The sequence below is a fragment of the Homalodisca vitripennis genome, chromosome 4, assembly GCF_021130785.1.
Source record: "Homalodisca vitripennis isolate AUS2020 chromosome 4, UT_GWSS_2.1, whole genome shotgun sequence".
NCBI classification, from domain to species: domain Eukaryota; kingdom Metazoa; phylum Arthropoda; class Insecta; order Hemiptera; family Cicadellidae; genus Homalodisca; species Homalodisca vitripennis.
In genome coordinates this window covers 84,917,286-84,935,287 of record NC_060210.1, presented here as the reverse complement: position 1 = coordinate 84,935,287, position 18,002 = coordinate 84,917,286, and the positions used below count along the sequence as shown (strand labels likewise).

General features: G+C 32.2%; 1 protein-coding gene across 1 annotated transcript in view; it reads right to left on the bottom strand.

Moving 5' to 3' along the window:
• The window catches only part of LOC124359669, a 162,323-nt gene that overhangs the window by 14,546 nt on the left and 129,775 nt on the right, over positions 1-18,002 (bottom strand). Inside the window, 5 exon segments of the mRNA XM_046812607.1 lie at positions 316-438; positions 971-1,082; positions 1,401-1,515; positions 3,981-4,121; positions 4,239-4,443. Coding sequence (XP_046668563.1) covers positions 316-438; positions 971-1,082; positions 1,401-1,515; positions 3,981-4,121; positions 4,239-4,443 — 696 coding nt within the window.

The window sequence follows — 18,002 nt, the reverse complement described above, 5'->3', positions numbered from 1 at the left end:
TCTCCTATCTGTTCATTTACTTATAGGGTTGAAATCTCTCCTGTGTAATTCTGCTAGTATTAATGTGCCAGAGATCTATGTGGAGATCATCAAACATAATAATAAAAATGGTCAGTGTACTTCGGATGGACAGTATTTAGCTCTATGGTAAAGGTCTCAGTTCACGGACAGATTTGACTGAATCAATCCAGACGATAAATTTTTTCCCCTCAGATGAAGCAAAATGAAATACTTACAAAATAAAACAAACCTAACACTATTTAAATATATTTTACAAATTGGTAAAATTGGAAACAACAACAAAGAGTAACTTACAAGCTCTCTCTCCAGGCTCCACCAGCACTTCCACGTAAGACACTGGGAAGATGCCTTTCCTGGTTCCAATTCTGCCCTCAAACCAGTTATTGTCTACCCTCCTGGTCAGCAGAACCAATTCTCCTACAATGTAAAGGTCAACAGTATAAGGTCACTTTTAAAGCTCATTTTATGTAACTTTTTATAACTTTACAATTGTTACCAAGCATGATATTCTTTATTCTTTTTTTTTAGATTGTATTAATGTGCATATTTTACATTTATTCATTGGAAAAAATTCAAATTAATTCACATATTTATTCATATACTAAATATTAATAATAACAGAAACACTTTATGGTAATTCTGATAGACTATAATAACTTTATTAGCTAATTGAGGAATCTGACATTTTTATAGGTGAAATGTTTAGAAAATACCAGTAATATAATTAATCAATTTTAATAAAATTAAAAAATATTTGAAAAATCAACAAACTTGAAATTTACTGTTCTTATGAGAAAGATTGGTTTTAACTGTTCAATCATTATAATGATAAAATGACTTGGCTATTAAGAAGTGTGCATTTCAATGAATATCCTTGACATGTTGGATTCGCAATAGAAATATTCTCCGCCAATTTATTTTACTTTATTAGTGTACTAAAATAAAATACCTTTCACCAATGGCAGCTCCAGATGTGTTTGGGCCTGGAAGTTGAACTTTGCTCTTGCCTGACCTTCTGTCGGCCTCTTCGGTATGGTCCGAATGCCATCATAAGGAATAATCTGTCATATGAAATCTGTTAGTTCACTTATGGATTATTATCAGAGATTATGCGAATAGAAACATAAGATCTTATTATTATGTTTCATTAGTATACCATTTGAATACACAATGTTTTACTATTTTTCAAAGTCATAAACTTAGAATTTTTGTTGAACAAAAAATCCTTAAGCCTAAACAGTTACAAAAACATTTTAATTATGATAAAATATGTAAAAGCATTTTGTTGTGAATAAAACAGCATACAATATGATTATGAAAATATCATAACTATATATTTTATGAATTTTTAAAATATACCTTGAAAAAAATATATTTACCTCAACATAGTTGAAAGGGAAGAGACCAATCATGGCATTGTGTTCTCCCTCGTACCAGTTCTTGTCTATCTGTCGCCGAACATAGATTATGTCCCCTCTTCGGAAGGTCAGTTCTCTGAAGGAGAGGCACAACGTATATAATAATGTAATACAACAGAGCTAAGTAATAGGGTTTACAGACTTGTAATTCTTCAGGATACATTAAAAATGCTAATACATTTTTTACAACTAATTCAAATCAAATCAAATCAACATTTATTCCTTAAACAAATGCACACTTTAGAAATACAAATTAAAATACAGGAATAATCCCCGCAAAGACTGTAGGTCTGTGAGCGGGGAGAGTTCAACAGAACAGTTGCACATAATAATCTAAAAATACAAAATAAGAAAACTTCTTACACATGGTACTTAATTAAATATACATTGTAGGTTTATAATTAAAAAATGTTAACTAATATAAATATCTTCTAAAGTATATAATAACTTTGTACTATTTAAAATATTTAGATTATCAAGTTTGGAGTATCCATCAGAATCTGACATGTTACTAGTAATTATACTGAAAGAAAATAAAATTATATTAAAAATAAGGAGAACGCAACAGCCTCTCAGCAGCCTCCCAGCCAATGCGGTACAACCATCGACTCACCCTCTGTTTGTAGACAGCCACACTTTCACTCTCCATTTTTAATTCCTCTGGCAAGTTTCTAAAGATGATTTGAGCAAGATAAAAAGAGTTAATAAGTTCTGAATATGATTTAATTTAGGGGTAATGAATCCGTAGTTAGTCCTGTGCCTTGTTGTATAGCCATGCTGTATTTCTGATAAAATTTCAATCTTATTGATTTAATAAGTTATTGGAATAGAATTTATTGAAAATGGGAAATAACATGATTGCAAAGTTTCAGAAATGATTTGTCTGTTTAGTATTGTAAGGCTCATCAATGTTGACTTGAAGGCATAGATGTAGTTACACTTACGAGGTTGGTTTGTAAAGTTTTACACAAATAGAAATCGTATAATTTTAATACATAAGGTGTCACAGATTTCTCCTAAAAATACACTTTATTTAAACTATGGACCAATTTCTGATTCTAAATCTTTTCAACCAATAAAATGAGTTAAATTTACAATACAGAGGTTTGTTTCTGAACTTCTATCCTTGTTTAATCCTTTGGAGATCTCCTGGTTACACAAAACATAACCAGACAATTTTAAAAGGTTTTGCAAAGTCTTTACCAGAGTGATCCAGAATGGAGAAATACTAAGTAATCTTAGTAAGAGCACTTATTATGTACTATAATATTACCCTATAATAATTTTAAATCAGATAGTAGACATGTTTATTGTGCAAATAATTTGAGTGTTCATTTTTAAGAGGTTCTAAAGTTAAACAAAATAGCCACTTCCAACTAGTCAGGCTTACTGCTTGGAGAAGCATTTCGAATCAGTTATATTTAAAAGCCATAGTAGCTTGCCAAGATCAAAAATAAATATACATACTTTATCTAAGAATTCTACTTCAGAAAAAAGTGTCTACTTTCATCATCTGTAATTCTCTTCCAGTGAGTGCCCTATTAGCGGCTTGATGGCTACTTAAGGTTAAAAGCATCTAATTCCAGCCATTTTAATCTATTGCTAGTCTTAAGTATTCCTGGTACCATAGTATTGTGTATATTTGTTGCTCGGTTCAAGAATATATATACATAGGTCTGAAAACTCTTCCATTTTTTGATAAGTCAAAATGCGTCCATTTCAGCCAGCAAAATTTACTTCAGATCGAAGTTATTTTGGAGCAGTAATAGCATTTTACTTATTGCCTCGATCAAAAAAATATATACATATGTTACACCAAAATTTCTACTTTGGTTAAAAAGTGTCTACTTACAGCAATTTTAATCTACTTCCGGTATTTCTATTTCCAATGCTATAAGTCTGATGAGGGTGTAACACAAATGTGTGTAAAATTTGATCTTTCTAGGACATCGAGAAGTTGATAAATAAAACATATTTCTTATAGGGGTTGCAAACCTGTTTTAATCCATATGGTTTGATCTGAAAATACTTTAGTTTTATATTTAAGTCATGAGGAATAAATATATGTGCCACATTTCAACTTTCTGGTATTATAGAGTTGGGAAAATAGTGATGAGTAAGTAAGTGAGAGCTTTGCCTTATATACACAGAGAGAGATAAGCAACACAGAAGAAACCTCTCTATAATAGACATATCTTACATTGCTTTTAGTTCTCTATCTGTGTTTCTATATTTCAATTTCTGTAAAATTAAGAGATAGGCCTACTGGTGGAAGCCATTTAATTGGCATATTTAAAGATTAGTTACAAACATTATAAAACTGTGAATGCAATTAATTTTAACAGTGATTAAGGATCATAGTTTTAAACTAAATTTCCTAATCAAATCTCCATAAAACTTCAACTGATTTATTTTGAAACACAAACACTGTAAACGTTATACTTCAATACAGATGTGTATTGAACATTTAATGAAATATTGATATAAAGATAACATTTTTAATTTTAATAAAATAATGGGTTAATACTTATTATGAATTACCTTGATGTCTGGCCAATGAAGTTGTAAAGTGCTCTGGCTACCAGTTTTGGCTCGGGCGTACGGTCACGAGGTTTACTTGGGCTCAAATCATCTACAAAATCATCGTAACGATTCAAAGGAATCGGAGACTTCTGTGATGGTCTGCAAACAAAAATATCAGAAATTTATATACAGTTCCTAAATTATATACAAAATTCCAAACAATTTTCTGAAAAATTGAATCCATCTTAATATTTTGACAAGCTGTTGACGACTTACGTAAAATTGTCGGTGTGCCGGCGACTGTACATGTCCTGTAACTCCTGCAGGTACTTGCGCCGTCGCTCTTCCTGATATATCCTTCTCATGGCCTCCGCCTGCCTTCGCTGGAGCTCCTCCTCCGACCACGCTTCCTTCTCCTCGCTTCGTACAGGGCTGCGGTAGTGGATTGTCACCTCCGATTCCACATAGCGATGAGGTGATTCTGTAACCCACAATTATATACAGTCATTACAACAGGTATGGAAATTCAAAAATTTTTAAGGTAATAGTTTACAACACAGTTTAATAAAATGAATATAAATTCATTACTATCAACAGTTGCAAAATTGGGGTAAGAATGTGTTTATCAATTTATTGTGGTGTGCTGATTTTTATTGTTGATCAAAAGCTATATCATTTTATTTTATGTTATTTTACCAATTAATAAACAATATCTGAGTTTCAAAGGATTATCAGTTATCTAATCAAATAAAAAATCTATACTTGGTCTTCTTCAAGTTAATACGCACTATAGTTTGCTTCTTATATTTTGGCTATTCAGTGGTTAAAAATACACTTTCTGAAATAGTTTGAATTTAATTATTATAATAATTATATATTTTATTACAATTGGATGCCTTTAGAATCGCATGAGCTCAAAATTATAATATTAGTGTCTATTTTAATTTAACCCCCTCGCTCATTAGTTGATTAGCATGAGTTTACTTAATCTTGTTTATGGTAAAAGTAAACACTCTAGTTTTCCTGTTCCATATTTATCATCACTTTTAAAAGTAATGAAATAAGTCTCAAAGTATTCACTCAATATAGTGAAAATTATTGTTTCATCCCAAAATGTATTGAGTTTACTTTAAATTCAGTAAATTATGTTGTGAGAACTAAGTAAATATTTACTGCTATTCATCATGAATATAAACTGGTGGTTATTGAAGTAAATGTTTCTCTTTCTAATGATAAAAAAATATAATTACAAAAAAACTACGATTATCTACTTTAATTTTTGAACTGAAACTCCATTTTTCAGACTAAGGAGTTGTTTTCATTAATATTAAATTAACCATTTCCAAATCTATAGTTCAATACAAATTTAATACCACTCTGTGACAAAGACTGTCACCCAGGTGGATGTCTTCCGTTTATTTAATTGTTGTTTTGCATAATAAATAAATATCAAAACCAATCAGTGCAAAAAAGGAGGCAATTTATTGAAATTTAACGATGGACCAAATGGTTGTATTTACGACTGGGAGGTGAACAACAAAGGAACCGGTTTGGAGATGCAAATCTCTGTCTGACCGTCTGTGACCATCTCCAAGACTCAGAGGATTAGACTCCAACAATTGTAGTAACTGTTCAATAAAACATAGATTTTAACTGAAATTATATATTTTTAGTATAAATATTCACTGGAGCAGCCTATCTACCTATTAGTCAAACGTCATTAGTGCTTTAAGCACACAAATTTAAGCAAAATTGAAAAAAAAAACAAAATATGTCATTTAATATATTTAAATTAAATGTTTATTTGTTGTCTTTATGAATAAAACTAGCTGTTATCCGCGGCTTCCCACACAATTTCGTAAGCTTAACGCGTGTATGAGTACTGCTGGTTTGAGTTAAATATATTTCCGATGCCAATATTGAGTTTGCATTGTTACCATGATCAAGAAAGTACACCAAAAAGTATATGACCATTGTAATTTATTTTGTTTTTAGTATTTTTTCCATGGTTTATTTTGCCTTGTTTCCAGATCAAGAAAATATATCACAGATCAGAGAATCCTACTTCTGTCAAAAGACATGTAAGATAGTTTTATAACAGTCTAAATTTACAGTACAAGTTAGATAGCAACTTTGACTTGTATATTTAAAACTAAATGCTAAAAATGTGCAGCTCAAAGTATATTAATAGTCCACTATGTACATATTTGGTCCTACATAAACTGAAACATATTTTAGTATTTTAGAACATTTAGAGAGCTGGAATTGGTACATTATTTCAAAACCACAGTCCAGCGAACTTTCATTTAGCATTGTTCTTCTCGACTGCTTGCAAGGGAGTTTTCTGAGTCAAATTTTAACCATCTTATGTTTGATTTTAGGACATTTTCTAAGGTAGATGAGTACTTACATAATCGTTAAGATCTAAAAATTGTGTGAAAACTAATAGTTTTTCCTTAAAGAATTTACACATTGTAAATATAAATAAATTGAAAATGGTGATAAAATTAATAAAACATATGGTTGTCCTGTCACAAAACAATGTTTACACGGAATAGTTTATTACATTTGACAGGATCTTTCAATTAATATTTCACAGCTCTTAAGACCAAGATGGGATTATTTTCTACTTTAAAGTCCAGTGAGATTTTCAAAATAAGAGTAGGCCAGTATTCTAACCATGGATCGTAAGAATGCCATGTAAAATTTCAGTACAATTGGTTGAATAGTTTATGCGTAAAAGCAAAACAAATAAACAAAGGCACTTACGCATTTATAATATTATTAGGCTTGGGACTGGATTGATAAACATAATCATATATGTAGAATTGGTTTATTTTTTGTTTTGAATTCATTGCAAATAAATATTATATACAGGGTATTATAAAAATAGAAAAATTATTTTGGCATATGATTAAATAAGTTAAAATAAACAAAAAATATCCTACACTATATTTTTTTTTCTTTGTTTATTATTTTTCGGTATTTTTAATAACAAAATCTAACAGTTTGTTACAATGTTGTAATTTTTCAAAATAGAATGCCTTATTAGGATGTTACTTTCTGCAGAAATAAAATAACAATAATTAATAGTTTCAAAAGCCTTTTAAAAATATTAATGATGTGCCCTATTAATTATAGTGAGAACTTTGTACCCAGATATTTTAATATAACACATATAATACTAATAGTTTAAATGATTACATTTATGAATTCACAATTATACCAATGTAAGCTGCAATAATGGGTTTAGTATTTCTTGAAATATGTTGCAATATTCGATTACAGTGGAGTCCCGCTAATCCGAACACGTGTAAATCCGAACGTCGGTTAATCCGAACAGGTCCAGGAGGAATTATTTATAACGATAATGAACAGTTATAGGAACTAATTACATAATAAATGAAAATGGGTGCATCATTTCGTACATAAACAAAGAAAACTTTAATTAAATAGACATACAGTATTTTATTAAGACAAATTGTGTACGGTACAGTACATAAATAATGAAGTTAAATACAGTACCAAATTGAAACTTATAGGTTAAGTATGAGTTAAATTACTGTATTAAGAAGTAAAATCAAACAAAAATTGGACGTACAGTACTGATATTATTATTGAGTACAATATTAATTGTTAAAAGATATAAATTCAGTTATTGTCTTCTGTCGCATTAAAGAGAGTCTATTGGATAACGCGTAGTTTCGTACAACTATTAAACGCGTGGACCTGTACAATATCCAGTACGCTCACATTGCTTAACAATAGAACTCTCACACTAAATACGGTAAATGTGCTTAGTATTCGCAAACACGTTTATTTGTCAAGAAATACAATGCAACAGTCAGAAATCATGTTTTAATAAACAATGTTGATAATTCTATAACAAAATAGACCCATTCTCAAGTTTAAAACCGTATTTTTCTGTAATTCTGGCTAATCCGAACAATCACATAATCCGAATAGGGCTCGGTCCCAATTAGGTCGGATTAACGGGACTCTACTGTATCTGTATTTTATTATTTTAATTTAGTACATTATATAGCAAATAGTAAAAAAAAAAACAATAAAGCATCAAATTTCAATGAACATTCTTGAGTTCATGTATATATGTTTGTACAAAATTAATTATTTAACAATAGATATGATTATAATGATAATCAATGTTAAAATCATAAGAGTTGTTGACATTTTTTGTATTTTATACTTTAAGATTTGAAAGAAAATTCTGTTTCCAAACCAATGCCAAACTCTAAGTTTCACTTTTTTCAAAAACACTTCAATCTTTACCAAATGATATCAATACATTATTTCTGTGAGGTTTAATTACTCCTTTGATTTTTAAAGGGGAACTGTGTTTCCAAATTATATTCAAGAAATCAAACATTTAATGGTCATGTGGTACAGAAATGTAAGTTTGTAAAGTAAAGTTCAGTGTTACAATTCACAGAATAGTTGTCCACATACCAAGTCATCAGATGAAGTTAATTACACAGCCTCTCTGGTCTGTGATAATGAGACTGGACATCTGCTACTCACTTTACCAGCCAGTGACATCACAGTTGGCTTCAGTGATGAACCTAATCAATTTCATCCTACTCTACAAATGAAATGGCACTCACCATTTATAATAAGGTAAATGAATCTGATGAACTTGAGACAAACATCTGACTTATGCTAAAATGACAATTTTGAATCCAGGAAGAGGTTTTGTAATAGTATATTCCTTCTAACTAGTGTAATCTAAAAGTGAAAAGATCAACAAGTTCTTAGACATTCTGTTCTTTAAACTCTACACTAGCTATTAAGAAACCATTCTTAGATAAATAATTTAATATTGTAGATCGACATATTAAGTTAATAATATTTATATATTGATAGTATAAAAAAGTCTGCTTACAGTTTGATATTAAAACTATTTTCTAATGACTTGATTATAACCTATGAGCCAATAACCAATCTGCATTTTCTTGAAATTGATAGAGGAATTTCTCATAAAAAATAAACTGATCGCTATGTCAAAATAGATGATTATCAAAACCTATTGAGTATCAAAATATAAAATGATAATTGTTTCTCAGATTATATTTTCTTACTTTGACACAATAAAAACCAATTGTTAGACATATAAATAATAGTTATATCGCTGCCAGACCTCTAGAAAAAGAGACTGAAATTCACCAATTCCAGCCAAATAGTCGGGCTGTATACAGTTTTCTGACACTGATTTTACATTATTTATGTATGTTTCTGGGAACTGCTTTACACACTTGTAAGTAAAGTTAAGGAAAATATGATCTGAGAAAAAGTTATCATTTCATATTTTTACCCTTTTGATAACCTTTCATTTTGACATTCACCAAAAGTAGCATGGCTGACAATCAATTCACTTCTTATGAGAAATTCCTCAATTAAATTCAAGAAAAACCAGAATGAGTAAATCTTCACTTAAACTGGTGAAATAGTTCAAACAAGGTAAATTACTAGGTGGTTCAGGAGGATTGGAATTGAAATATCATAATTTAAGAGGTTAGATTCAAGTTGAAATATGTTTTGCTCATAGATAAAATGTCTATTATAATACAAATACCGTTACTAATGTCTGTTATATATTTAAGAGTTTTAAGTTATAAAAAATATGGTTGTACTGTCACAAAACAATGTTTACCCACAACAATTAATCACCCTACTTTACAGTTTTTCACTTTACTTTGTGTCTTTTATAGACATCAATATCCTAGCCTTCCCAGATTAAACTAACAACATATACCATAAATTAAAAATTCATTTGAGCTAAATATTTGAAAATCCAACGATTTATCACAGTTATATTTCGATAAAACCATATCTTACTTTTAAATTATCTAAAGCACATTCAAGAGAGCAAGGTGTAAAATCAAATTGTTAAGAGATTAAAATTGCTTGTAGTTTTGTTTAGAATTGTATAAAATATTATTAATTTAACTTTGTTCAACTGTGTTATTAATATTTTATAAATAATTAATGGTACAGGTGAAAACTGTGTGTATTATGTTATTTGCCAGCACTGCAGGCAGTGACAATAAGACAATAGCCCATACATAGAAACAGGTAGTAAAGTTTCACAGAGGGCGGCATCTGATGTTATCTTAGTTCCTGACCAAGAGTACACTCAGCTACCATAAAAGTGGGCCTTGCTCACTCAACACAGTTCACTATGAAGTACAAGTGATTCCACAATAAAATCAATTCGGTAAAAAGTAATTATACAATTTTTCTCCATACCACAACATATGAACATTTTAAAGTAATTTTAACAACTAAACCAGATGGGTATTGGGCTTAAAATTATTAATTACGATTGTTTTTAATCAGAAGAAAAACCTCTTAAAACCTACAATAAATTCAACAGTCTCCTGTGGTTGTATTTAAAGGTTTAATGGTATCATAATATATTATGTGATTCTAACACTTTTTGTAGAGTTTGTAGAGGGACTCTTCAGTCTCTTTAATTTATCCTTTTGAAAAATAGTCCCCTCTGTTAAATTTCTAAAACTTACTTAAAAATCCCCAAAATCCATTCTTCTTTTTTAATCATTCTTTTTTAATGTTCCTGACTGTCTCTACTCTTTTAGTTTTTTCTTTAATACAAAAAATTATCTGTTTAAACATAGATTTTGTTTGACAATGGAAGTATTATAAAATTAGTTTTATGTCATGCTTAGGACTTTGTTAATAAAAATATTGAAGACAACATTTTATTATAATATTATAAGTTCCTAGTTATAAAGTTTCTAAAAATAATATTTATCCAATAAAAAATTGATTACAACACCTTAAATTATATTTTACTGCATACCTACCAATACAATACTAGGATATTGTAAACATAAAACCATGTCATACATCGATGCAACGAATGTTAAACGAACAGCTGACCCAGCGGTATGCAGCAAATCCCGGGAACAAGATTAACGAAATGGCGTTATCGCTTATCGTATTAGGTTACGTTACCCGTTACAGGCACATCGCAGTGACAACAAATATTTGGCAACAACTTCAGTTTACTACTAGCAGAGTCTTTAAATCGATAATAATAACTAATAAACACCTAAGTGAAAGTATTTCTATTGTTTATAATTATATTAAAATTATAATTAAAACCAGTACAAGCACTGATCTGTAAATGATTAATTTAGGTTGACTATGAGTACAAACATTACGTTAACGTAGACGTTCATATGTGCGCTCGACTGTAGTTTGTTATTGATACACGAGTTTTAACATTGTCTGCTGATCAATTAACTTCACTTAGCGCGGTCTTTAAAAATTGGTAGTAGTGACGTAAACATTGCTTCCGTCACAATTCGTAGCCTAACAAAGAATCCGTTCGTTTTCTCCTATCGTAAACTATTTATGAAATCTTTTGCTATACCTATTTGCTTTGTAGAGGATAAAAAAATTTCTGGCTTTGCTTATAGAAATTAGTGAAAACCTCGTTAAGGAAATCTTTCCAGCAGAGTAAATATTGTCCAAGCAGTTGAACTATTTGTTCGTATTGGAGTGTGACAAATTAAATACAACAAACCGACATTACAATGAATACTGTTAAGTAAAAATGGGACGGAGCATAAGTAATTAGACGTGGACTAATTTAAGTTATAACGTGAGTGTCGGGTATTCGGAGTGCTGCAAGGATCTTAGTTCGGATTGCTGATTTTTCGGCTGCCACCAGCAGAGCACATCATTGTTTATTTTACTGCTTGTCATAAACATGGCCATATAAACATAGCCGATGTATGTCGATTTGGCCAATAAACTTAGCCAGATACCTGAGTACTCACAAAATATTATCCTGTTTTGAGACCAGATGACATCTAAATACTTAGGATCCCTTGAAAAATGATGTGTTTTAATTTGCCGCTGGGCTAAAACTGCCATACTCAAAGAGCAGACGATGGTCGACTTTATGTGACTCATAGAGATATCCTGATTCACTATACAATCATCATTTCCATGTAAACTTACATGTGAATCCACGCTGAATTGACAGTATGACCAATAATAGAAAACTTGTTAAACTTTTTCTATTCATTAACAAATTATTATCTTTAACCGATTAAAGACAAAAGATATTTCCCAAAGGGTGCTCATAATACTAACAAACCTTCGGGTTACTATAAAATATATTAATTTCGTACTAATTGGTTAATTAAAATGACCGGAACTAATCGTGCAGGCCACAATCAGGTGACGTAAATGTTCTGAAACTTTGACTTAACATAAGAGTTACTAACCTTTCATCTAGAAGAAAGCAATGTATACAAGTTACTATAGACTTATTATTTATTATTGAGATATCAAGATTCGTATTGATGAGGTACTCTTTCGGGGGGGGGGGGGGGTAAATTCAATTTACCACTTATGCTCCCAGGAATTGATAGTCTTGACTCGCCCCTGAAAGAGAAGGCGCTGGCTAGAGACGTCTGACCGAGGTTTTTTATTTAATGGGCTAAACGGTACTAGACTTGCGGCGTGTGATTCAGCTCGTAATTAACTCCGACCTCTCGACGGTCGACGGATGATTGAAGGGCAGGCAGGCCGTGGCCATGACCCCCTCCCCCTCCCACCAGTAACATAGAGTGTAATGAATGAATCGACTCATGTCGGTAGCCGTCTCACGCGAACACGACTTTCTTCGCTCTCACGCTTTCAACAGAACTGAGTCAATCAGAATTTCGCCGCGACAGAACTCCGTGACTGGGCTGTGTTGTGTTGGGCTGTGTTGTTGTGTTGGGCCTGTCGTGTTTGGGCGAAGGCGAAACGCGATACTAATGACCATAATGACCACCGGACTACGGCCTGCTTCCAACCAGGCGACGTATCTGTACTGTACCGGCTGAATATCGGCGTTTTCAATTAATCATTACAAATAAGGCCAATATTACGTGTGTAGATTATTTGTATTATCCACTTTCCTTCTCTGAGGGAAAGTTGAACTTCCACATTAAAAGTTAAACTATACAAAGCACACACAGATAGACCTTCCCATCAGGAATTACAAAGCAGAGGATTTTAAAATGTGTACCTGTATGCCATTGGCGTATATAATTTGAACTCTTAAACTGATTAGGTTTTTTTTCAACTTTCTTTAAAAACCTGGAAGGAAAGTATTGAATTGTGTTACAAGTAATATTGGTACAATTATAATTGGTAATACTTAATTTATAGTTAATAGAACATTGCGGGTTTCGTAATAAACATAGTATTGTGTTAAGAGAGCAGTACACAAGGGGTTTTACCGCTGAAGTCGAGAACAAACTTTTGGCTAATTAATGATCATGACTCAACGAGTTAACAAAATCGCGTAAATATATAATAAGATCTTACATTCAATTTTAAATTTCGTAATTTCTACAATTCCAAAGTACTAAATAATCAGACAAAATGAGGTTTTTTAATATGTGTAAAACAGTGAAGTTCACATACAATCACATCAAATGCAGCTTAAACCAAAGGATCACTACCGTCATATTTACAAGATCGGCAGTTAGCTCTTGAATATTGTATTGCAAAAAACTATTTAATTTCATATTAGAAAGTCATAGTAACGGCTGTTACTAAGGCTTGAGTCTTATTTTGTAGTGTGCGTATGAAATATGACTGAGGAAAATGACACGTTTTTATACTTAATAATGTAATGTCCTCCTGTAAAATTAACAATAATAATTGAAATGTGGGTTTTAGTCACATTCATTAAAAAAAATCATTTCCCTAACACCAATATACACACTGTAAAAATGCCATATTCTTATCTTCAGTACGATGAAAAATATAATTACCAGACAAAACAAGATCGTACAACCCAAGTATGGCCCGATCTTATCGTACAATGAATCTCTGAGACGATTAAAACAACAAGTCGAAATCGGGCTCGATGCTCGAAGAATTTAAGAACAAGGAGGCACATGAAGGAAATACAATAATCCAAACGATATCCAAGAATATTAATGGTTTAACAATCACACATAACGGTTACTAGGAATCGCACTCCACATTCGAATTAGAAAGTGATTGGAAATCACAGCAGTGGCGTGTCAAAGACTTGGCTTGGGGGGAGGGGGTGATTCTGATTGAAGAGCACTTGGGGGTATGGAATGAATGTTGACTAAATCTAAATTTAAATAAACTAGATATGCCTAATTCAAAATAAAACATTTTACTAATTCATAAGTTATTCAAACAAGTTGAATTGGCGTTATACAAAAAGATAGATAGTTTAGTTATGAGTCACACAAAATATCCCAGTCTCTCCAAGAGATGAACTCATTTACAGAGTAGAAGGGTCGTTGTGACAGCCACTTCATGAGAGGAGACTTCATCTTGAGGGAAACTATACTTACTATAGTTGCAAATTGTAGGGCTTGTGGGTTTCTATTCCCTTTATCACCTCCTACCCATTGGTTACGTCAGAGACTATCAATGTCCAAGAAAGTTGCAAGGCACACGTCCACGTTTCTTGGCGTGTGACTTTTCCCACGTATTATAATCGACACATAATTTTTAATAAAACGCAACATATTTGTTTATTTTTCTATACAGCCAAGACCGCAATAATTTTCCACCGGAAATGTTATGCAGTTCTCTGAACGAGCCCGCATAAACGTAACAAAGGGCCCCTATTGAAAAGACCCGTTAAGAAGATAATTCAGGAAATACGAGGATACTGTACCTTCTTTCCCCGCCTGAATTGTTTTCTGTCTAAAGAGATGACCGCAAATCAAAACTGGGGTTTTGACAGGAATTTGCTGCAGTCACGATCGTGAATATGGTACAATATTCTTTTATTCTGCATATCAATAAATTTTTCACATCAAACATATTATTAAGTACAGCACTAAAATGTACAAGTAAGAAATCCTGAAGATGGCCGTTTTCAGAATTCTACAATTACTGAGATATTTAAGATCTCACGAATTTCTTCGAGAGCAGCTCAACGTGTTATTCTTCTTGACTGTTCTAACAATAATTAGATGCGCAATAATGGAACAGCCATACTCCTCAATACACACAGCACTGCATACTGTACAATACACAACTCTTACAAGTTTAAATTTACACATACGATTTGAACATGCAACATTCTACAATGCTGATGGTACACACTAGTATGTGCAGGTTAGGTGACTTACTGTAAGGTTTCGGGCCGTACAGGAAAGCCGGGAGACTGACAGACCTGGAGGGCACCAGTAGTTGAACTGAGCGGGAGTCGCTCATGTCACCTGCCTGCGCGACAGGTAGGGTAGATGGGCAAGTAGGCTGACTACCAGTAGGCCGGCGCGCAGTACGGTAACAACGGTGTCACATAAGTGTCACTCTCACTCACTCCGCACATACCGTCACTACCATCGTTAGTCCTCCGTGTGCAAACCGTCAGTAGTGGCGTTCACCAATTTAGGAAATATTTTGAACTTCCCTGCTGCAGACTGGATTTTCAACAAGCTACACCCATTATTTTACATGAAGTGAAGTTTTTCTACCACTTAATGTCAATTCTGATTGTTTTAGGTCCATATATACATAAAAAAACGGTAAACGCTGTTTTACCATATTTTGAACTTAAATGTTTAATAAAGTTCCTAACACGTTCTTACATTTAACAATATAAGTTTTATGCATTTTACGAAAATAGTTTTTAGTAATTCTGCTGCATAAATCATTTTTATTGATTTTAAAAATATATTTCATAGTTTTTATACCATACGCTATACTAAACCACGTTCGGTAAAAAATTCAAAACTCTACATTCAGTAGTTAATATGTTATATTTAGTTTAGAAAAATTACAAGTATATAACAGGGGGTTACAATACATAAGGTTATTGTTACTCATTTACCGTTTTATAATATAACTTATTTATATAATGACAGTTACATATTTATAGAATAAACGTGTCAAAGTAAAAAAAACCGAGTCTTGAAAACACTTTTCAACAAATTAGTTATATAACCCTAGGTTAAATATGTTACTTTTTAGTGTTACAAATATAATCACGTTGTAAAACTTACATATTCTTAATTCATGACAAACATTTACGTTAATGTTTTCCTTTAATTGATTTGATATAGTCTTCGATTACCAACAATCTTGAGGGGAGAAATCCCACGCTTCAGTCCAACAAGTTTTATATAAAGAAGAAGTGCTGGTTTAACAATACTTACACTATGTGCGGGTAACATAATATGCTCCTACTATTAACAAGTGGGCATAAATAAATGACTAGAATACGTAACCACCTGGGCTGGAAACGTTAAAAATTATCGACATTGATCTACTGAGTAGGTTTAATCATTTAAAAGCAGTCAATACATTTTATATACGAAGTATATAAATTATGCAATTCGCTGTCTTTCAAGCCATTGACAGCCTTTATAAGTTCTGAATAAAAATTGCATAATTTATATTAATAAAACTTCCCCAGTGGAACTTTTCCTTAAAATATGGAACAATATATCTCAACTCCGACTATCGCACTGGTGAGTATTACTTTTGAAGCTTACGTTATTATTATAAATATAACAAACTACAATGCTTTAAATAAAATTGCATTACTCTTAAATATTACAAAAGACTAAGATTATTGGTAGTCTTCCTTTACTTTATATCCTTAAGAACACGTTACTCATTGATTTATAACGCAAGTAATGGATTAGTTCACAGTTGTTGAGCTTCGCATTTAAGTTTCTATGAATCAAGTTATGAAATAAGTTTATCAATTTGGAATTGAAATTCAGAACTATTTCTTTTTTAAGCGATTAAATCGAACCAGGAGAAGTAGAACTGCACGGAAAATATTTTTTAAACACGTTTTTATAGTAAGAAGGGATGTTTTTGTCCAGGACATTTGTCCATCAAGTGCACATTTTAGTTATTGCATGTGACCTAGACAATGGGGAATTACAACGGTAAATGAATTACTAATAGATTTTGTAACCAACATAAACATGGACTATGTGCATTGACGTTGAAAGTTGTGTATGTTAACTTACACAATTTAAGAAGACTTGCAAGATTTGTGCCTACAATTATCTAGTATCTGCATCACGGGTGATCCAAACTTAAAGAATGTGTTTGTTAAGAAAAACAATATTATTTACGAAGCAAGGAATTATTTAATGTGTTTGATTTGTTTTATTTACGAATAATTGCGTATTCTATTTAAACAGCTAGAAGTCCATCCGGCAGTAAATAATAATAAAACCACAACAACGTAATATTAATTGTGAACTAAACCACCGCCAATATAGCGCTTTGAATTGCTACAGCATACGCAATATTTATTTCCTGCGAAATGTAACTACACCATGATGAGAAACCTTCACTGGTTTGATAATTAATATTGATTTATTCGTTGTTAGCAACAGGAAGGAAGTGTAATTAAGGAGATGGGTTACAAACACTACAGGCATGACGTTACTACGCTAGTTAGTCGACTTCCCGAGGTAACAACCTCCACCGCTTCAGCGATCAGCTGATTGGCAAGCTCTTCTGTCTCGCAGTGCGCAATAAATACCGTACTTGGACCCAGAACATCGACGAAAAAGAGCATAAATACTGTGGTAAATTTGTTTCTAAAAACAAAGATATGACGGAAACAACTCCCCGCCGTTGAAATGTCAGACGAACAATTGTGCAATTTAAAGAACGATTAATAAAGGCGAACCTGTGAATTGTGCGGCAAGGAAGCCTTAGTCCCAAGGACTTTATCTATATAATTCGCAACACAAACACACAAACTGACCACAACAACGCGATATGACCTTGACATATCTCCATCTACAACCTTCCATCTGACGTAAACACGGCAATCTCGGCCGCGCCAGTGCCGCCCAGATAGCCGTGACTCACGCGCTGAAATACTCTCCTCTACCACTTCGGCAGAAAATAACCGGGAGAGAAACGTAAACACACGTTATACCTGTATCGGAACATAATAGTAGACACTCGTAGGAGACGCTCGATAAAGCTTTCCAAACACATCTGCAGGTAAATTACGTTTGA